Source organism: Perca flavescens, chromosome 13, assembly GCF_004354835.1.
Source record: "Perca flavescens isolate YP-PL-M2 chromosome 13, PFLA_1.0, whole genome shotgun sequence".
Lineage (NCBI taxonomy): Eukaryota > Metazoa > Chordata > Actinopteri > Perciformes > Percidae > Perca > Perca flavescens.
Window position 1 is genome coordinate 19,568,981 of NC_041343.1, and position 22,945 is coordinate 19,591,925.

The window sequence follows — 22,945 nt, forward strand, 5'->3', positions numbered from 1 at the left end:
TTATTCGATCTTGTTTACACAAATGAAAATGGCATTGCTGCCTACATTTTGCATTGTAGCCTGAGATATCATGTTTTACATAATTTCAACCAAATTCAATCGCAAGATTTAAACCATTACATTATTGCCAGAGGGTGACGCTATTACTTTCTTTTGCTCCTTGTGCTAATAGTACAGAGTATACTGAATCCATACTCTGTTCCTCCAGCAGAGAGCAGGGTGGGTGGTCATACTTATTCTTAAGCCATATAAGGGTGGAATAATTGCATATTATATCCTTTTTTCTACCCTCTCCTCTTTTTTTCAGGCTGGTAGCAGTTCACAATAACTCAAAGTACAGTAGGACACCTACAGTTTTATTGATGTTTAACAACATGAGTGAAGCATTGAACTGCTCAGAACAATGGTCCCTGCAATACTGTTGGGCTCTTACATTACAATAATCGGTTACTGTTAAAAGTGATACTAAAGTACTATTCTGAATGTTTCTCATGATATGATGCCCCCCGACATAAGGACGTGTAACTTTATGTAATCATTGATCTCTTCTGTCTATTCTACCTAAGGGTAGAGGTACAAAATAAAGTTTTTTAAAGAGTATTTGTCAACTGGCTATGGTAAAAGATGGTAAACGATAGTCACTATCTACAAGACTGAACATCACAGTCCTCTATAGTTCTTCCATTTTTTTCAAAGCAGTCACTCACCTCAAAATGTTTGGGTCAACACAGCAATGTACCTTTTTAATTACCAACAATTTTTTTGCCAGCAAACATTTTTCAGCCTGCAGCTCACTTTGGTCTCTTGGTGTAAGAGTTGCATATATGCACCTCAAAAATGGCGTACTAGAAAATAACCACCCTTGCATATAACATGGACTGGATACATTGCAGGATTTTTTTTCATTAGCTGAGTTTTAATAAATTATTTCTAAGGTCAGTTGAGACCAATCTAAAAGGTTTTAGGGGTCTCGAGAGGAGTGAAGTGTGTGTGTGTGTGTGTGTGTGTGTGTGTGTGTGTGTGTGTGTGTGTGTGTGTGTGTGTGTGTGTGTGTGTGTGTGTGTGTGTGTGTGTGTGTGTGTGTGTGTGTGTGTGTGTGTGTGTGTGTGTGTGTGTGTGTGTGTGTGTGTGTGTGTGTGTGTGTGTGTGTGTGTGAGTGAGAGAGACTGCGTGTGGATATAGTTTTCTCTGTTTGATGTGCAAACATAGCTAAGCAGAGCCTCTTGTCATTTTCTGAGGCACTGCACTCCAAATGACCAAATCTTTATTTTGTTACTCTCAGAAAGAAGATTCCATAGTTATTAGTTTAATATTTTATTAGTTTACTAGTAAGGTTATGTTCATTGGAGAGCTACTAATAACATGTTTATTTGACAGAATCATATTTTTTTCTTCTTTTTTTGGTACAGCTCGTTTCATTTGATTGTATTTTCTGTATTTCATTCAACATTAAATTAAATTATAACATTAAATAATCAGTCTCCTCCTTTTTCTAGGTGTAGGCTACTTTTTGTATCACTTTTTGTATTATATTTGCATCACATGATCCTGAACAGGGACATAGTAGCTACCATTGAGGACACATGTCAAGTACATTCTGTAGTTAAAAACTATAACACATGGTGGATAATGTATAGGCTGATTCCAATATTCAATACAGTTTTATTTTGACAGCTTTTAAATCAACAAATAAATAAAGGAAATGTATTATTTTCCCACCAGAGTTTTATTTCTGGTAGCCTAGTGCAAAGAAGGCTTTAAAAAAATAAATTAAAGACAATCATATTGGGGAAATAAAATGTGTACAGACAGTGAATATAATTACAATGTTAACAGAATTAATGATTAAAAATAAAAACTATTTTGGGTTATTGGTATTTTTGTATAAAGACTTGTAAATGTTATCTGTCATAAATCCCATTTTGCTAAACAGCTAACCGCTAAATAGGAACGCTCAGACCTTGTGGAACCCGGTTTAATTTCAAGTCTTTTTACTGTCCAAAAATGTTCTCTGTTGTCTGGGCAACGGACTATTTTTATATCACAACCAAGATGAAAGATTGAAACCCAGACCTAGCTAACCCCAAATTACAGCGACGGTTGTGACAATGGACATATACCTTAAACAAAGAAAACGAGAACCGCGTCTGCCATCCAGAAACACTGGCCGGGACCCAGCGGCGACGCCCGCTTTTCAGTTCTTTCAAACCGGAGATGCTGGTCAGATTCCAACGCTGGTCGGGACTGGATATAGGCCTAGGTCCAACATTTGTGAAAACTACGTGGCCTTAGTTGGAGCAAGTTGTGAATTTGATGACGGAAAGCTTCCACCCATATCAACTCTTTTTAACAAACTACTTTATAAAGGTGTGTCAGCGGAGGTGAGTGGCAGCGGGGTCAGGTCAGAAACTGTCACTTCAGGTTCATGTCCAGAAGCAGGTTCTCAGGTCAGTGCAGTGAAGCTGCTTCCATCTGGAGACCAGATATTCCCGCTCCAGGTCACCGAGAAGCTGGATAAGAGACAGGCCAGTACAGCTGGAGAAAACTGGCTGAACCCAGATCCAGTCCACCTCACGACCTCACTCGGAGGTGATAGTCCGGTCACCACTTACACCATCCTGCCAACGGAGGAAGGTAACGTGACAGTATGCTAGCCCCATAGGGCCTGTGTGTGATAGTGCTGGGATGTGTATGGAAGCAGAGAAATAGCATAGGATAATAAAGTGTTAGGAATAAAAAAATAAAAAGCATATGTTGGAAAATCAAAATTAGAGATAGGCTACTAGCTAAGTCAAACAATTCGGCAACTAATGAGAAAATGAAATCACAATTGACATTCAAGTCATACCTTAGCCTATATACTAACAATTAAGTCAAAAATAATGACATACAAAGTAAAGATTCTGACTTTTTGAAATGTAATGAAAACTAGGTCAGACAGTCAGTCAAACTCATTAAGTCAAAATGATCAGATAAATAAAAAGTTTAACCTCAAAATCTAAATTATGAGATATTTGTAATAATTTTGATATAGTTAGTCAACATTATTCAAAATTCTGACCTCCCTTACTTATATTATAAGTTTTTCATGATTTTTTCTTGTCTTTTCCTGGTGGAAATTATTATTTTTTGAATCTGTGATAAGTGTCCTTAAATCTGCGTTTGTTATGTGAGCTTCAATTTACATAAACAGACCTCCAAAAAAGACAAATTATCTGTGCTCCAAAATGTATTTAATAATGAAAGGGAAAATAAATAAAAAGATAATCAGCAGGAATTTGACATACTTAGGGGTATATTTTCATTAGGTGTTTTGTCTATCCATGTATTTTTTTGTTAAGGGAATCATTATAAAAGTGATCAATAGTGTAATAACGTCAATCTTGTGTCTAATTCTGAATGTTTTATACAACTGCAAGTGAACGAATCAGTCCCCAAATGTCTCCTTCAGATCTGAAGCAGTTGCAGTCTGGCCAAGACAAGAATGGACACATTAAACGGCCACCAAATGCCTTTATCGTGTGGTCTCATATCCACCGAAATGCCCTGCGCAAAACCCATCCTGGAGCCAACATGACAGACATCAGTACTGTGCTGGGCTGTGAGTGGTCCAAGCTCAGTGAGGAACAGAAGTGGCCCTACTATGAAATGGCTCACAAACTGAAATACATGCATAGGCAGCAATTCCCTGGTACGGACAATTACACAGCTGATTAGAGGATAATCAACCTTTACTGCAAAGTTACTGTTGTGTCTTGTATGCAGGTATACAGTAGGATGTGTTTTCAGTTTGAATCTGTTGTGGTGTGGCTGGGTGAACCTCTGACTTCCACTTACTCGGCTTTCTGCTTTGCTATGTCATGCCAGATTATGAGTTTCGCCCCCAGAAGAAGAAAGACATAGAGTGTTTGTCCTCAGGGCAGGGAGCAGGACAGGACCCTGGCGTTTCCTTCTCACAGGCCGTGCCTCCAGCTCAATCCCAGTTGCAGGGCCCCAGCGTGTACCCATATCCTGCCATGATGGCCTACAGAGTGAGCTACTACCCAGCTTCTTGCCCATATCATCAAATGGGCCCCTACTCCAGGGTCCAGTCCAACTGTCCAAGGTCAGGCATCTTCAGTGAAATATTTCAGCTAGCCAATGTGTGAGAGCTTGTTTATATTCTTCAATTCTCCTTTTACAGCCCATGTAATGAATGTATTCTGACAACTCATAAATTAGGCAATATTAATTTTTAAATGTTTATTTTTTACTATCAACCCACAAGCCTCACAAGCAAAAACAACAAAAAAGGAAACACTTTGCTTTAGATTTTTTTTTTTTAAGCAGCAGCAAGTAGAGAATGATCTGGTTTTAGGAAACAAGTTATCTTAGTTTTATTCTTTGAGCCAGCCTTTTACATTTACAACATGGTTCCCTTTTACACACTGACTGTTAGGCCTACATGATACTTGTAAATTCACAGAATTCACAGAATTTACAAGTCATTGGCATTTGTTTTGACACATGCATGGAGCATTTTCTGTACAATTGACTTCCTGTGTGCTTATATCAGGGTTTTTTACAGATACCCAAATGCCTACAGCTCAACAAAGGAAGTGAGGAATTACCACAACACTCTGCATCAAACCGCATCAGAAAGCATTGAGCAGCCTGACATTGTCACCAGTCAGCAGCTTTCAGTCAACAACAAAGTAGGGTGCAAATATGAGGATGATGTTGATGTTTTTGGACTGCTCTAGGAGACGTTAAGCACACACAGGGCAATACTTTCAGCGATATTAGCAGAATCTATATTTTAATTCATGGCCAAATAAAATGTTCTGTGACTGTACCTGTTGGACTACTTTTATTATGTATTCTAAATCTACCAATACAAAATAAATGTTGTCTTAGTTTGGATCATTCATTTGTGTTAGTTAGTGTTCACAAATGAATGCAAGGAACATCCAAACCAAATTATATCTGTTGACTACAGACATACCGATACTACATGTATGAGTGTAAAACCATTATGTTACATTATGATTGTCAGCTGTAATTTTATTCAGATCTCATTTAAACCACCAGCAAAGGCAAAAAGTATACATACTTTCCTTTATTACAATTCTAATTTACTGGCACTTTACATGAGTAGTTTGTCTGCCTCCAAACATAATATTGTATTCTTTTATTGCCTCCACCTATTTAACTGCAAACAGATCAAGAAACATATGCCTACTTTAATTTGGCTGACATTTCAGTCCAAATAAGGGACTAATGAGCACTTTCAAACTCAATAGGAATAAGAGCTAGATATCAAAGACTGGAAGTGTAACAGTTTTTCTACTTTAGTAGCATAGTTGTTACTACTTTTGAGTAGAGGACTTCAGTTCTTTTTCCAACAATGTTCACTAGGCACACAAAATCCCTACCACCCCCCTAAACAGAGAGAGAAGTGGCAACAGCTAATTGAGTTTGTAAAAAGTGGTTGTGATTAGAATCCCATTTATTATCAACAACATTGCAGAGACTGATGCTGCATTCATGTGCTGTCGGAATATTCGGAAAATGTGTTCCCGAATTCCCCCTCTAGTCGGAACAACAACTCGGAAAATAGGCAACATTTTTGCTAAGAGACTTGCCGAGTTGGCGTCATATCACGCAGTGACATGGCAGACGAAAGTAAATGTTAGGTTATGTGAAACTTAATTTATGTATTGCATATACTTTTTGTTGCTCACATGTTATTTTTAATATGGTGTATTAGGTTGTAACTTTAGTTGCTTGCTGTCTACGTGGAGTGTATTAGAAAAGTTATATAGGCTATTACCATTAACCATGATGATAACAAGTCAGGTAAAGCAATATAGTCCCAGTGGTTTTAGGGAATGTGTTGGTGCAGCAAAAAGTCTGGGACAAAATCACTAATATGAAGCTTCAATTTGGAATAAATACAGGAAACGGCTTATCTGATCAAAAAAATACAACACATATTCTTTGTAGCGTCCATGTTTTCCCCCACATTACATGAACACATGCAGTCAGAAGCACGACCTCCCAACGCGGGACAAGGGACCATCCGAGGAGCTCCTGAATGCAGCATTACTGAACAAAGACATCATGAAAAACAGGACCCAATGAATGCTTGGCTACACCTCCGTCAGAAAATCATTATCCAAACAGAGCTCACACAGCTCGGACTGCGCTATGATTGACATGAAAGTTTAGCGAATACGAGAAGTAGAAACCACTTAGGGGCGTGTTCAGGAAGAGAGTGGTTACATTTTCCTGTAATGGCGGACCAGACAGAGAGCGAGACTATCGGGTTCAGCGACAACAGGTCAGATAATAGCAAATAATGTGTTAAAATGAAAATGAGCTCAGAGCACTATCAAGCACAAGCCGATGTATAATACGAAGTTGGTTGGCGTTGTTTTTTGGTTGAGGGGTTGTGATAAACTGTGGTTTTACTTGTAAATATAGCCATGCTAGCTAACTAGCTTTTAGCTAACTGACGATAGCCTGTGTTGCCAAGCGGCTCCTCTTTCCTCTCCGCTCGTGGCACGCGGTAAACACAGGCAGTAAGATCAAGCACAGCCAGATGTTTTCCTCTTTCAACGGGCTGCCTTCCTCACCAGGCCCCGAGTTTGTGTTCAGACACAGCTCATGTCATACGTGTGCGTTCTGTGCTCACATGTTAATGTATAGTAGCCACTCAGCTAAGCTATGCTACATTCATTAGTAAGCAGGAGCACACGCCTCCGTCCATGCAGTGTTTTGACTGGCGTTCTGTTGTCCTAGTTAGTAATAAACGAGATAAACTGAGTGTTTGATTTAATTTAAGATCAACGTATGTAATGTTACATCTTACCCTAAAGAAGGTGGAATAATAAACACATTAGAGCTACGTAACGTTACACCCAAAGGCTCCGTAGCAAAACATCATCCACGTCAGTGTGATTGCATCTTCAAAAACATATTTCTGCAGCTCACATGTTGTACATAAATCAGCAAAACGATATCATTACAAAGCCACGAATGCCAAATAGTTACTTACACACAGTCATTTGCAAAGTTGTTGTAATAATCTGCTAAACTAGCCACGTTTACACCTAGTAAACCTTAAATACAATCTGCCTGGATTGATAAGAAAGTACCAAATGTTATTTTTGCATGAACTGCTTTTTCCAATATTGTGAAGCACAATTTTGGTGCCTTAACTAATATTATAGAATTAATAACTGAGCTGAATTTCTCCCAGAATGATTTCTAAATTACTTGACCATGGCATCTGAAATATGTGTGACTTCATGTTATCATGCACTCTGATAACAACAATTCAACAATTTGAAATTTGCCACACCTAAGTAGATACTGTGATATTTGGAAAAAATGTGTGATATAGCCTTTTTATATGTTGCCCACCTTACCTGTAGTTACAGTTAAATTCAAGCATTAGAATTACCTTCAGTATTAGCATTGTAGTACTGATCACAGTGCTAGTATCACAGGGTTCTTGTTAATGCTACTTAGTGATTTGGTTGTAACGTCATATTGTTCTGGTGTGCTAGAATGGTGCAGCAGGCAGTGCGTTTCCGCGGCCCTGCGCCTGCACCTGCGTCTGTCCAGACCCCAGTGTTACGAGGCCCACCACCACTCCTTAGGCCACCACCGCCTCCTTTTGGGATGATGAGGGGACCCCCGCCCCGACCCCCATTTGCACGCCCACCCTTTGACCCCAACATGCCGCCCATCCCACCACCAGGAAGCATGCCTCCACCCATTGGACCTCCACATCTACAGGTGACTGACTCCCATTCTTATGTGCCATGCATGTTTTGTGTAAGGCTATATACTTTGCCTGCAGTGATGTTCTACACAGCATTATAGAGAAACTTTTATTTGGAAGTTATTCAGCATAACTGAGGTTTATCAGTGAAGTGCACTGCAGAGCAGACGTGTGTGTGTGTGTGTGTGTGTGTGTGTGTGTGTGTGTGTGTGTGTGTGTGTGTGTGTGTGTGTGTGTGTGTGTGTGTGTGTGTGTGTGTGTGTGTGTGTGTGTGTGTGTGTGTGTGTGTGTGTGTCCGTCCCCAAAGGGTAATTCCTTTAGCAGAGAAACGATCCACAGTTCGTTTTGGAATTCATATCAATCATTGGTTCAGCCATCTGGCAGGCAAATACATTTACCACAAAAAAAGCATTAGTCCTTTTGGGCACAGATAACAGTAGTTTTAGCTCCATAAAACCATATTATAATCTCTATGGTTTAAGTCATTTTCCTGCTTGATTCTATTTGACTTCTTAATTGATTCTCAGATCCAGTGGGATTCTCTCTTGAATGGTGCAATATTAATGCACGGACCTCCTAATTTGAATTCAGAGGTTTCAAGTGCCGGCTGCTGGCTAAATAGTCAACTGCTTATCTGACTGGCTACCAGGGACTCATATGGGCCATTTTATATGCCTAGCCCTACTCCTTACAGTCTGAAAATGTAATGCTTGGTCTCTATCGTCTGCTGCAGAGACCTCCGTTCCTTCCCCCTCCCATGGGAAACCTGCCGCCTCCTCCAGGGATGCTGTTTCCTCCTGGGATGCCCCCGGTTCCTGCATCTGGAGCCCCTGCACTCAACCCTGCAGAGGAGATTTGGGTAGAGAACAAGACACCAGAGGGAAAGGTAAGCTAATAGTAATATGTGAACACATCGTAGGGTCACTATACTGGTTTACACAGTCTGGAAAAGCACAGAGAATGAATTAAGGATTTTTACAGTCTTTTAAAGTTTTTCCAAAAGCATATTAAAATATAGAAAACTATAGCCCTTAAGAAAGAGACAGCATTGGTATTACTGGGGGTTGTCTGTTGATGAGGAATCTATTATTGATTATTATGATTTAATGGTGCTGATCAGCTTTGCAGGAGGTAAAACTGTCGGTAGAACTAGAAATATACACCGTTTAAAGGAGCCACTGACTCACTTAAAATGATTAATTGTTTCGTTGTAGAGCTTTTGTTGCACACACACAACATAATTAAAGAAAATCTCACGGTAAATTGTCTAATTAATATCTTTAACATTAGTTTGTAAATTGGGCTGGCATTCCAAAATAAGTCATTTTAGGAGAAATCTTGCTTAGTAAATTTCAATATAAAAAACAACATTGATTCACTCCATAAAAACATCCTGTGATATGACTGCAGGGGTAGATGATTGTTTACTGTTTGTTCCCAAGTTACAAGTGTTTTCTTGTCTACTATCCCTTCCACAGGCATATTACTACAACGCCAGGACCAGAGAGTCATCATGGAGTAAACCGGATGGTGTGAAGATCATCCAGCAGTCTGAACTCAACCCTCTTCTTGTAGCGGGGTCTGCAGGGCCCGGTCCAAGTGTGGGGGTGACTACAGCTGCCAGCTCGAGCAGTGTCAACACTACAGCCAGCACAGCAGCCACAGCCTCCCCTACTCAGGCCCTGTCCACAACCCCATCCCGCACACTCACCTCCAGTCCAGACTCCTCCACCCCTTCCCCCTCTGTGACCATTGCAGGTAATTACGCAGTCTTATATTGACCACACACACACACACACACACACACACACACACACACACACACACACACACACACACACACACACACACACACACACACACACACACACACACACACACACACAAAAAAAAATCCTCTTTTTTTTTCCCCCAAAAGCCACTGTTGTAGCAGACCTATCTCCTGTTGCCACAGCGTCCTCAACTGTTGCTGTGTCTCCAGTCACTGTGGTAACGGTTTCCACGGTACCGTCACCTGTTACGGCTGTGCAGACCATGCCACTGCTGCCTGCAGGCATGCCCCACAATGTGGCCCAGCCCACCGCGGCCATGTCTGCTTTCCCCCCTGTCATGGTGCCTCCTTTCAGGGTGCCCTTGCCAGGCATGCACATCCCTCTACCAGGTAAGAACCGCACACCAAGAGCAAGAAACTAACAGGCCACAATATGTAGCTGCTTTCATTATGCTACAAATAGGTTATATAAATATTTAGGAATCCAGGAAAATAGTCCTACAAAAAATACTGCAATTTTATGCACAGTTATATTGCAGATTTGTTGGTCGGGCTCCAGGATTAATTTAGTTTTTAGTCTGACATGTTGAAAGTAGAAATATCCTGAGCCGGGCGGGGCCAATCTGGGCTAAGAGTGGCAAAGTGATATTTTCTTTCTCTAGCTGATTCTGTCTCCCTGTTACAATTTCATCAATGTCAGATCAAATATATATATGGCATTTCCAAATCTTGATAATGATATATATCACGATATAGCATGTTTGGTGGTAATACTTCTGTGAAAATTAAATACAAATGAAAAGTACTGAGTATCTTTTTCTTTTTGTTAAAACTTTAGTGCAAAATGAACATAATGTGCAAATTACGTTGATACCGTCGTAATGCAGTTTGGCTGCTGTTTTTCCCCCCCGACATTGCAATAGAAATAAAGTGTATATGTGATAGACATTTTCGTTTTGATGATATATAATGTCATATCGCCCAGCCCTATTTTGAACCAGGCCCTTTGATATTTGGATTAAGTAGCTCCTGGAAAATATGGTGGGCCAAATTTTGTAGGACACACCTGTTATTTTAATGTACATATTTAATCAAAATTGTATAGGCCTATCTCCTGCTGCTCTGTAAATATAGAAATCAGAGTCGGCATCTGCAGATATGTAGCATTTGAGGGCTTACATCAGGGCCAAAAAAACTTGATCGGGATACCCCTAGTAATATAATGTTGCTAGTAATTTAACCAGTTAAGATTACTCGATTCCTCTAATGCTAATAGGCTACTTAGCTGTGTAAATGCTTTTTGACAACTGATATTCAGTTAGCCTCTGTGGAAACTCTGACTCCTTATGGGTTAATTTTTGATTACATCAGAAAAGGAGCGTAGACAGTGGACTCCAGCTCTTGCTGTTATTGGAACACCACAGAAGGTGGGGGGGATTATAGGGACACTTCTATACATGTAAATGTAACAAGTGTCTCAAAAGACTTCCCACCAGATATCTCCTGGTCATCGATAACTATTTAGTTCAGTCAGCACAGATTTGTCAGGCAACATTTTGTTTAAGGGTGGCACAAGGACAAGTCTTGAGTGTAGTGTCTTGGATTAAAATTTAGGCTAATATAAATGCTCCTTTTGTGTTTGCTTTCAAAGTTGTTTCTGTGGCTTTTCTCTTCTCCTCTGTTATGTGTCTTATTCTTCTGTCCCTTCTTTTGGTATATTTTGATCAAAGAAGGTTAATGGTCTGGTTAAGTCTCCTGTTTATTGTGTTCTTTGTGGAGGAAGTGTCTGGCAGTATCAGAATTACAGTTAGTTAGTTTTAGACTGGGGCTGATTGTTATTTTGCTGACAAATATCAGACTGAGCGCTTCCTGATTGACTTTGAGATTTGTGGTGTTCCTACATTATGCATTCACTATTTTGGATTTTTTTTTGTTTTTATCATAATTGTTAATGTAGTAATGGCCTCCAAATAAATCTTAGTTTGTAAACCTAATGTATGCTGTGCTCTTTCATCTCTCAACGTCTAACGTCAACAGAGGCTGAGTAACTGTTGTAACATAACAGTAATGCACAATTCAAAATATGGGCGTGCGTTTTGTCTGAGTCGGGCCACAAACAAAATCTTACACACATGGTAGCTCATGTCTAGTGTCCTGCTGTGTTCAACCAGATGATTGCTTGTCTGTTGTTCTTGCAGGTGTAGCAATGATGCAGATAGTAGGTGCCCCCTGTGTAAAGGCAGGCCCCAGCCCCAACGGTAAACACCCAGCCGCTCGCATCTCAGATCTACAGTAGATGGCATGGTAGTGAATGGTGTCTACATGATTCATATGGTATATATGGGAAACCTCAAACAGGGGCATGGTGGTGAATGCTGTGAATATGATCCATCCGGTGTACAGTAGGAATTTCTTCCATTCCAACAGACAGAAGCAGAACATACAGCTTGATTGTTATTAAGCCTTGTTAAACTCATTTGGGATTATTTTTTACAGACTTAACATGTTATTTGCTCTGAATTTAAAAAGGCAGAGCTGCAGGGCATACATACAACATTGTATCACCATTATATATTTTTATAAAGATATTTACTTTGCATCCCCTTGTTTAAAACAAATGGGAAACAGAAAAAATATTTCCTGGTGCAAACATTAATATTCAGCTCACCCTAAATGATGAATGTCCTTTGTTTGTGCGTTGTCCAAATGGCTTTAAGTAAATGAAAGGACAATTGAAAATCAGCAACAAAATTGTTAGATTGGGCCGAGTCGTTGATTGTTAGGATCAGTCATTTTGAGGTGTGTGGTTGGTTAATGTAACCAAGTTGAGACAGAGAGGCTTCTGCTTAGTAGAGATTCAGTAATATAGCAGTTAGGGCTACATGTTGTGCTTGTCTTCTTTTGTGGCATGGTTGTGTGTGTGTGTGGTCTCTGCTTTGTTTTTCTGTATATGCGGCCTGTGTTTGTTGTCAGTTTTGTTTCTTGAAGGCATCTTTAGACATGAGCAGTTTCTTCCACAAAATGATGATAATAATATTTTCTTTATTCACTCACTCATCTAATAATCTACTCCTCTAGATCCGAGGTTCTCAATCTTTTTTCAGCCAAGGACCCCTTACAAGATAGAGAATATACCGGGGAACCCCTCATGTATGTCCCTAATTTGATGTAGCCTAATTTTTATACTTCTATAGTCTTAGTTATGTGAAAGAACAACACAAGAGAAATGTATTAGAAAGATAGTAGACATGTATTGAACATATTTGCAGATTCTAAGAGTTATAGATTTGTTAGATTAGAATGTAATCTATAAAATATTATAGATTTAAGCCTTTTGTTTAAAAAAACAAACAAATGTCATGATAATTTAAATTAATTAATCTGTAAATTGTTTATGGACCCCCTGGCAGAGTGCCACGGACCCCACTTTGAGAATCACTGCTCTAGATGACCAGGCAAATACTTAGAGGGACAGCCCTTTTTAAGTTGCATTGAATCCATTTTAGTCTGCCTGCGGAGCTCTCTGTCTCACCTCTGGTTTTGCTTATACATGTTTTTGATTACAAATGTGAAACCATGGTGTAAAAGGCATTTTACAAACTGATGTATAAACTAATGCCCTTTCTAGAGCATAGTCCACTGTTATTATTGTCTCAGACAAAAAGATGAGTCTCAGACAATCATGGTATGTCTCTTTCCTCTCTGATTACTTACAGGCATGCTTCCTGGCATGGGTCCGCCTTTAGTTTCCATGATGCACCCACACCTGGCTCTCTCGGCAGCTCCTGCCTCCATGGCTGGTTCATTGCAGCTGCCCGAATGGTCAGAGTACAAAACAGCTGATGGGAAAACGTACTACTACAACAACCGAACACTGGAGTCCACCTGGGAGAAACCACCGGCCCTCGTGGAGAAAGGTAGGCACTGCTGACTAGTGCACACACAAGCTTGGTCAGGCCCGACATGATGAGATGATCCGTGGTTGGGTGGAACATAAATGGTTTTAGTAGATGATGGGTGCCAAGCTTGGGCTGGTTTCCAGTATCACCAATCTCAAAAGCTTTACCTACTTTGATTTACTGCTCACCGACAACACTGTCATTTGTCTGACAAGCTACACAGCCAAACAACAAACAAAACCCCTCATCCCACATTACCTGTTCTAAGATTTGCCGGTGTCACTTGCGGCAGGTATGACTGATAATTAGCAGGTTTACTGAACATGAAACCCTGGCAGAATTGATGACATGCTGCATTTCTTGAGTTACATTACACCACTTTTAGTGACAGTTTGTGTGTGTGTGTGTGTGTGTGTGCTTTTTTTTTCTCCTCCATTAGAAAAAGAAGCAGAAAGGGTCAAGGAACGTCTGGCCCAGGAGGAGGCTGAGGCGATGGAGATGGAGGATGAGGAGAACAAAACAGATAACACTAACAATGAGAAGGAGGTATGTGAAGAGTTGTATTGCCTGGTTGAACCATAGACTGTATAAAATATGGACAAGGTCTCTGCGACGTCACCCATAGGTTTCTGAAGAGCCAAAATGAAGCTCCCGGGGGCTCCAGCCGTCGCCATGTTGGTAGTGCCCTTAGTTGCCCAACTCCCTGCTAATCCAAATATAGGCAAAGAGGTGGAGCGTGGACGAAGCTGAGGCAGGCCCAGTGAAGCCTACAGTCTATGCTCGCCTCTTGTGACTCAAAGCATCATGCCCTTAATTATGCATAACTTTAAGCCTTAATATAATTGAAATGGGTGAGTTAGAAAACAATTCACCCCCCCCGTACAGTTGTCATGAAAGGGGAAATTAGCTTTAGAGAGTTGAGTTTTTTGTACCATGCTGAAAACATGTTTATTTATCTGCTGTAGAGTTGGCCATTTTAACATGGGGGTCTGTGGGGATTGACTTCCTTTTGGAAACGGGCCATTCGAGGAACTGTTTTTGGCACTAACGCGTTGGCTTCATTTTTCAGCACGAGAGGTTGCTGATTGGGTTGAACAACAAAAAGAAAAAAACTTGGCCTCAAATTTTTTTTACTTAAAAGTGCGTAGTTGCCATGACTATAATTAAGTACAGTATTCTCAAAACATGTTGTAAAAGGGTAAGATTATTTATAATATTTCAGAATGCAAGAAATTCTGTACACTGCACAACAAACTATACTTCATAACTTTTCTACGTGTAAAATAATGATATATTATGACATTGATTTAAAAAGATATAAGAATATAGATAAGCTATAGTTTTGCAGTATAAATGTAATAGTAATGGAGATAATAGGGTTTTTTCTTTCCTTCTTTATCAAGGAGCCAAAAGAAGAAGAGATGACCGAGGAGGAAAAAGCTGCTCAGAAAGCCAGACCTGTAGCCACCAACCCTATCCCTGGCACACCATGGTACACACACCACATCACAGTCCACACCATCTCTCCACTTTGCTTTATTACAATAAACCTAATGCATTTAATAATTTATCAGGTGTGTGGTATGGACGGGTGACGATCGCGTGTTCTTCTACAATCCGACAACGCGGCTGTCCATGTGGGACCGGCCCGAGGAGCTGGTTGGTCGAGCTGATGTCGACAAGCACATCCAGGAGCCGCCGCACAAGAGAGGCCTGGGCGACGCCAAGAAGACAGGTGTGGACAAACAAACGTTCACATGCAGTTGGTGATAATGACATTCAACACAGTACTTTTGATTGTTGAGAAATATAAGCTAGTTGCTTGATGAGTTATAAAACAGTTCACCCTTGTCATGAAGGGGGAAATTAGCTTAAGAGCTTTAGTTGGGCATTTTAACATGGGGGTCTATGGGGATTGACTTCCTTTTGGGTCGGCTAAGATGGCATTAACACGTTGGCTTCATTTTTCAGCATCAGAGTTTGCTGCTTGGGTTGAACAACAAAAAGAAAAAGAAAAAACTCAAAAGTGCATTGTTGCCATGACCACAATTAAGTACATTATTAGCAAAGCATGTTGGATAAGGATAAGATTATTTATAATATAAGCTAATTGCTTGATTAGTAATGTTGATCATTTGAAGCAATTACATGTTTAAAGTCACAAAACCAGTGGCCAGAGAAACACTGAACAAGAAAGTGCTGCTATCATCTTAAATTGTTCGCTGCAGTGTGTAGTATTTATTTTGTGTGTGTGTGTGTTCATTCACAGGTGTCAATAAGGAGGAGCCAGAACTGGCCATTGCTACTGAAGAGAATCAGGATGAGGAGCCATCCAAAGCCAAAAAGAGAAAGTAAGTCATGCTCTATAGTACCTCACCTTATCTCTCTAAAAAAATATTAATAATATTAATATATCAATTGTCAGTCTTCCTTAACCCTTTTCCTTCACTTTAACAGGAAGGAGGAGGTAAAAGAGGCAGACTCTGAGAAGGAAGCAGCAATGGAGGCAGAGCTCAGAGCTGCCAGAGAACGAGCTATAGTGCCGCTAGATGCCCGGATGACCCAGTTTAAAGAAATGCTGCTGGAGAGAGGGGTAACACCAATAATTTTTTTGTTTTCTACACTGTATGTAGACACAAAATATTTAATCTTTAATATATGCAAGCTTAAATTGGACTGTCTAATGCCAGCTTTGTTTATCTTACATGTAGGTGTCTGCATTCTCGACTTGGGACAAAGAGCTTCATAAGATTGTGTTTGACCCACGTTACCTTCTGCTCAACCCAAAAGAGAGGAAACAGGTTACGTTTCTCCCCCTTTCTCAAGTGTTTTCCTCTCTCCCCTCATTGTTACTCATTCTCACAATATTGTGTTCTACTTCAGGTGTTTGACCAGTATGTGAAGACGCGAGCGGAGGAGGAGAGGAAGGAGAAGAAGAACAAGCTGATGCAGGCCAAAGACGAGTTCAGGAGGATGATGGAGGAAGCAAAGTTTACACCAAGGTAAAAAGACAGGCCAGTTTTTCTACTGGTACTTTGTGTTTTAAGCCAATTTTGAAATGAATCAGTTACTTTATTCTTATTACGACTTATCAATATCTTTCGTTGATGAGCATGAGTAAAACAGATATGTGATTCAACGTTTACTACAATATTTAATATCATAATATACTATTAGTATTTAACATAATAAGGTGTTGGTATTGTTTTCTTACTCTTTGTGGACAAGAGATCATTTAATGAGAGGTTTGTAACTTTTCACTTTTTCGAAGTTAAAACTGCATTGTTTTTTCCTTTTCTTTTTTTTTTATCATAACAGAACAACATTCAGTGATTTTGCAGTGAAGCATGGCCGAGATCCGCGATTTAAGACCATAGAAAAGATGAAGGACAGGGAGGCGATCTTCATGGAATTTATGACTGCTATGAGGAAGAGGGAGAAAGAGGACTCAAAGTCCAGAGGAGAGAAGGTATCACCCGCTCACATTCAAATATTAATGTACGTATTTCTCTAGAACAAGACTGGTGTTTTTTTAGGTGAAAGAGGTCGATTGACCATGAGTCAAGACCTCTGCAGGCTTTTACCATCTGCAGGGGTCCTGCTTTCCTGCTCACCATTTGTATCTGGACAGATTTCTACATTTTATGTGTGTGTGTGTGTGTGTGTGTGTGTGTGTTGCTGCCAGGTGAAGCAAGACTTCTTTGATCTCCTAAGTGAGCAGCACATAGAGGGAGGCCAGCGGTGGAGCAAGTTGAAAGAGAGGCTAGAGACTGACCCACGATACAAGGCTGTAGAGAGCTCCGCGCTCAGAGAAGAACTTTTCAAACAGTACATGGAAAAACAAGCCAAGGTATGAGCAGTTCTTTGTATGGAAGATGATGGCTTCAATATGTATGTCCTAGTGATATCTGATCAGCATGAGAGCAGCTGTAAACGTATTGTTCAGTGTTGAACTGAACATTTCTTTTTACTTTTGTACAAGCGTGTTATAAATTGAATTGAATGAATTGATTAGAGATGCACCGATTGACCGGCTGGTGACCGGAATTGGCCCATTTTCCAGTGATCAGCCGCGACCGGCTGGTCAGTCTGAAATGCCGATTTTATGCTGGTCAGATACTGTAAATAAATAACATTGTAAAGGCTACCATACACAATGCATAGGAATTATATATAGGCTAGCAAATAATAACAATAAACCCACTATTAATTACATTATCTTAATGCAGTGTAACTACTGTAGCATGTAAATGTACATAAAATACAAACGTGAGTAAGGGCGTTCAATAATCACCATTATATCGAATCAACAAACACGTGCAACCTAGCTAGCAGGTGAAGAACAAACAACGAAATCACCAGCTAACAATGAACTGACAACAAAATGTTCTATGCAAAATGTAAAATGTTCTATTAAAGAAAAGATGGAAAATAAATATTTGTGTGTGCTGTAAAGTGGTTAGAAAAAATGAAATCGGAATCAGCTAAAGTCTGTATCGGCAGGTCAAACTCAATGAGAAATTGGAATCGGACTAGAAAATTGGTGCATCTCTAAAATCAATTACTAATTGAGCAATCTTTTTATAGGTATATGGATTGTGAGCGAATGCGTATAGATAAGTCAGTCCACTCTAAAAGTGTTCATTAAGCCCAATTCAGCCTACAGTAGTTTCTGACTACTCTGTAGTATTTTCTGCCATGCAAGGCAATACATTCCTGACGAGTAAAAACAAGTTAAAGCATCTCCTGATGATTGAGCGTAATCCTCATTGTCGACATCACATAACAAACGAAACTGACCACAGACCACATGCGTCATCGTCCACAGAGTGTGGACATCGATAAGGAGAGAGAGTTGGAGCGGCAGGCTCGTATCGAGGCCAGTCTCCGAGAGAGGGAGCGGGAGGTGCAGAAGGCCCGATCAGAACAGACCAAAGAGATTGACCGAGAGAGGGAGCAGCACAAGAGGGAGGAGGCCATCCAGCATTTCAAAGCTCTCATGTCTGATATGGTGAGATGCTCTGCAGCTTTGTTTATTTCCCCATGAAACTTGCTGTAATGTGATGAAAAATAATAATCATATTTTCCTTAATTTTGCGTTATCTCCAGTCACTTTTTTAAAATTTAAGAATAATAATAAGAAAAATTTATTGGATGGAGGAATGATCATATAGGATGTTTAAGAGCACTTTCTGAACATTTGAGAAATGCAGGTATGTTGTCGGGATCACAAGACAAATGTGTTTTTTTTTGTTCGTTCATTCCTCAGGTACGGTCTTCAGATGCAACGTGGTCAGACACACGTCGCAACCTGCGGAAGGACCATCGCTGGGAATCGGCATCACTGCTAGAGAGAGAGGAAAAGGAGAAGCTGTTCAATGAACATGTAGAAGCACTGGCCAAGAAGAAGAAAGAACATTTCAGGCAGCTATTGGATGAGACCAGCATGGTGAGAAGTAAAAAGGTGCCAAAAGCAGGACAAGTTGTCACTCATACTAAGCTATTCATTTTGTCTCTATTTGCTTTTTTCTTTTGTATGTACACATGGACACATATAACCAGCATGACTAGAAGGAACATAAAACGGTCATGTCAATTGGTGTGCTTTATCAATTATTTTTATATACTTGCTTCACCTTAATTCCTGATTTATTTAATTAGCTTTTTGACAATGTTTTTTGTTTGTGTTGTAGATCACTCTGACCACCACATGGAAGGAGGTGAAGAAGGTTATCAAGGAGGACCCTCGCTGTATTAAGTTTTCCTCCAGCGACAGAGTAAGACTTATGTTTTGTATGATTTATGAAATGATATAAGATTATAGTCACTTTCTGACAATTAACTGGAGTTTTGTAACTCCAGTGACGGCTTAAGACATGCTGTAGTTACATTGCAAGAATCTCAAGCAAAATGATGAAAAAGAAAAAAAACAAGGCACTCTCCTCTTACTCTGTTATGTAGGGAAGACCAGCAAAAACAATCTAGAAAGACCAAAACTAGGAACACATCAGCCATACATCAGCTGGCTTCTTGCGTACATTTTAACCACAGTTCTGAATTGATCAAAAGGGTAGTTGATATATTTCTATCGGTCTGAAATGTGTTATCATGCAAGTTTAATTAGGCGGTAACAGTTTCATTAATTTTATTTAGTTTTGCCTTCTGATGTGTTAATCTGTGTGTCTGTAGAAGAGACAGCGGGAGTTTGAAGATTACATCAAAGACAAGTACATCACAGCCAAAGCTGACTTCAGAACCCTGCTCAAGGAGACAAAGTTCATCACATACAGGTGTGTACACTCACTTTCACATACTAGATGGATCATCCAAACAAGTGTCTAATAGCAATAAAAATATTACAAATTGTTTGTTTGCACATATATGCACACATTTATATACACACACACAAATATATATTCAATATATATACCTTAGTTCAATTGCAGCCCAGAAATCTTCCAGAAAAAAAGTATTTACGAGCAACTACACTTGTCCTAGGCCATTATTTTCCCATTACTTCAGATGCCGTTTTTTAATTAGTTTTCCATTCTATTAAGCAGACTGAGACAAACATTGTAAATGCATATGTGAAATTCATTTTTGGTCCTAATAACTTTAGTAAATGGTTGAATAATTCTTAGACAATTAGCATTTGAGTCGAGACAAGAAGCAAACATGTATATGTCAAGTCAACTTTATTGTCAATTCTGCAATATGTACCAGACATACAGGCAATTGAAAGAGGGGGAGGGAGAGAGGGGAGGGTGTTGAGCTTCCTGACAGCCTGGGGAATGAAGCTGTTCACCAGTCTGGTGGAACAGGCTCGGATGCTCCGGTACCTTCTCCCAGATGGCAGGAGGCTGAAGTGGCTGTTTGAGGGGTGGCTGAGGTCACCCACAATGCAGGTTGGTTTGCAGGTGAGGCGGCTTTGGTAAATGTCCATGAGTGAGGGGAGCGGGACTATGCGCTGCAGGGTCTTACGGTTGGAGGCGGTGCAGCTCCCGTACCACACAGTGATGCAGCTGGACAGGGTGCTCACAATAGTGCCCCTGTAGAAGGAACACAAGTTGGGTGGGTGAGGGGGGTGAGTGGGTGGGGGGAGGAGGTGGTGGCTCTCTTCAGTTTGTGGAGGAAGTAGAGGCACCGCTGGGACTTCTTGGCCAGTGATGCAGTGTTTGTTGTCCAGGAGAGGTCCTCGCTGATGTGCACCCCCAGGAATTTGGTGGTGCTCACTCTCCACAGCAGCACCGTTGATGGTCAGTGGGGGTTTTGGGGTGGGACCTCTCCGGAAATCAATAACTACTTTCTTGGTCTTGTCAACGTTCAGGAAGAGGTTATTTCCACTGCACCACGTGGCCAGTTGGCTGACCTCCTTCTGGTAGTAGGGCTCATCATTGTTGTAGAGGACAACCACCACAGTTGTGTCGTCTGCAAACTTCACAGTGTGGTTGCTGCTGAAGTCATAGATCAGCAGTGTGAAGAGCAGCGGGCTGAGCACACAACCTTGGGGGGGCCCCGTGTTCCAAGAATGGTGGTTCTTGATGTGCTGCTGCCATACCCGTACTGCCTGAGGCCTCTCACTAAGGAAGTCCAGTTACATAGTGAAGTGCTGAGCCCCAGCTGGTCCAGTTTGCAGATCAGCTGCTGAGGGATGATGGTGTTGAATGCTGAACTAAAGTCTATGAACAGCATTCTGACGTATGAGTTTTTGGTATCCAGGTGGGTGAGTGCTGGGCAGAACAGATTGCATCCTCTATGGATCTGTTATGTGAGCCATGACTAGCCTTTCAAAGCACTTCATGATGATGGGGGTCAGTGCAACGGGGTGATAGTCATTAAAAGTGGATGGAGAGGGCTTCTTTGGAACAGGTATGATGGTGGTGGCTTTGAAGCATGACAGAAAAACAGCCTGACTCAGAGAAGCGTCAAAGATGTCTGTGAAGACATCTTTGAGCTCCTCTGCACAGTCGTTGAGCACACGGCCAGGGATGTTGTCTGGACCTGCAGCCTTGCGGGTCTTGATCTTGGAGAGGGTTCTCTTCACACAGATGGCACCGGATGTGATGGTGATAAACATCTTGTGTCACTTATAAACCGTCAATGTTTTTTTTTTTTTTAAACCCTGACTAGGGGTGGGAATCACCAGAGGCCTCACGATACGATATCATCACGATACTTATGTCACGATACAATATTTTTGCGATTTTAAAGAGATTGCAATATTCTGCGATATATTGCAATTTATTACCTTTTTTCCAACTTCAAATTATGTCCCCAAAACAAAACTTTGTCAACATCTGTTTTATCTAAAAAGATACATTTCTCTGTTTGTTCATCTCAATTCAATTTTATTGCTGCAAAATGGGATTGTCAAGCAGATAAACTGACCAACACATATATCATAAAAGATCGATACTTGGCGTCTGTGTATCGATACAGTATTGCAACGGAAAATATTGCGATACTATGCTGTATTGATTTTTCCCCCACCCCTACCCAATCAAAATATTTGTCTTGAAGGGATTTTGTTGCAAAGGAAAGTCTGACAGTACAAAAATGTATCTAATAAAGAGACATGAACCAAAATCTGAACAGCAGCTTTTGTACTTAAATCTCACAGAGAGAATACTGTTCATAGTATTACCATGCTGCTTCTGAGTGCCTTCTGCCTGTCTCACATCCTCTCTTCCCTCAGGTCGAGAAAGCTGATCCAGGAGTCAGAGCAGCATCTGAAAGATGTGGAGAAGATCCTTCAGAACGACAAACGGTACCTTGTTCTGGAGTGTGTCCCTGAGGAGCGCAGGAAGCTCATCATGTTCTACATCGAAGATCTAGACCGCCGTGGCCCACCGCCTCCCCCCACTGCCTCTGAGCCCACCCGCCGCTCTACAAAGTGACCAATAATATCATCTTCTTGGCCGGTTCCTACTCCTACTTGCCCTCCCTTTGGCCAGAGCATGATCTCCCCCAAACTCCCCCTGAACCCCGCCCTCCAGGCCCACAGCTGGCCTTGCAGTGTTATTGCTGGGGCTCATGTTGTTTAGACATGAACTATAGAGATGAACGGTTAAGGTCTCTATGTTATGTCACCTCTTAGCCCTGAAATAGCCCTGCATTTAAGGCAACCGCAAGAAACAGAGGTTACCTGATGTTAAGGTGACCCTTGAGGCCTCACCTCTGACTGACCACAATAGAGGGAGAGGGGATAGTGATAAGGCTGCTGCCTGAGCAGCCACAGAGTGTAAGATAGCTGATGTAAGTGTGTGTGTGTGTGTGTGTGTGTGTGCGTGCGTGTGTGTGCGCGCGCGCGTGTGTGCGCATGTGTCTGAGGCGTCCTTAAGCCTTACTGCTCCACTTTGCCAGTCATTTTTTTCAGCGGCTCAGTGTGAATGTTAGTTTCTGCTCAGTGGTTTACTCCGACGTTGCAGCAGTTTCTCTGTTCAATGAAATAAAGGCAACTTCCACTGTTTTTCAATATGTTGTCATGTGGATTTTTTTTCTAAG

General features: G+C 40.8%; 2 protein-coding genes across 7 annotated transcripts; both read left to right on the top strand.

Annotated features, from left to right (window-relative positions):
* The first annotated feature begins 1,899 nt into the window (after positions 1-1,899).
* On the top strand, positions 1,900-4,821 carry LOC114567210 (transcription factor SOX-30). Of its 2 annotated transcripts, none has more exons than XM_028596191.1 (4): positions 1,900-2,634; positions 3,452-3,691; positions 3,868-4,105; positions 4,568-4,821. In XM_028596191.1, the coding sequence occupies exons 1-4, from the start codon at positions 2,109-2,111 to the stop codon at positions 4,740-4,742; spliced, it is 1,179 nt and encodes a 392-aa protein (XP_028451992.1). In that variant the 5' UTR covers positions 1,900-2,108; the 3' UTR covers positions 4,743-4,821. The 2 variants fall into 2 exon arrangements, with proteins under 2 accessions (XP_028451992.1, XP_028451990.1); XM_028596189.1 differs by having other exon boundaries at positions 1,902-2,634; positions 4,556-4,821.
* Positions 4,822-6,166: 1,345 nt separating this feature from the next.
* On the top strand, positions 6,167-22,916 carry LOC114566339 (transcription elongation regulator 1). Of its 5 annotated transcripts, none has more exons than XM_028594686.1 (22): positions 6,167-6,322; positions 7,554-7,785; positions 8,505-8,657; positions 9,250-9,529; positions 9,690-9,932; positions 11,741-11,800; positions 12,621-12,692; positions 13,259-13,459; positions 13,881-13,987; positions 14,845-14,933; positions 15,016-15,176; positions 15,711-15,792; positions 15,899-16,034; positions 16,153-16,242; positions 16,325-16,443; positions 16,760-16,910; positions 17,127-17,291; positions 18,270-18,452; positions 18,711-18,905; positions 19,135-19,218; positions 19,631-19,731; positions 22,137-22,916. In XM_028594686.1, the coding sequence occupies exons 1-22, from the start codon at positions 6,276-6,278 to the stop codon at positions 22,336-22,338; spliced, it is 3,153 nt and encodes a 1,050-aa protein (XP_028450487.1). In that variant the 5' UTR covers positions 6,167-6,275; the 3' UTR covers positions 22,339-22,916. The 5 variants fall into 5 exon arrangements, with proteins under 5 accessions (XP_028450487.1, XP_028450488.1, XP_028450489.1 ...); XM_028594687.1 differs by having other exon boundaries at positions 6,168-6,322; positions 18,711-18,890; XM_028594688.1 differs by lacking the exon at positions 12,621-12,692 and having other exon boundaries at positions 6,168-6,322.
* The last annotated feature ends 29 nt before the right edge of the window (positions 22,917-22,945 follow it).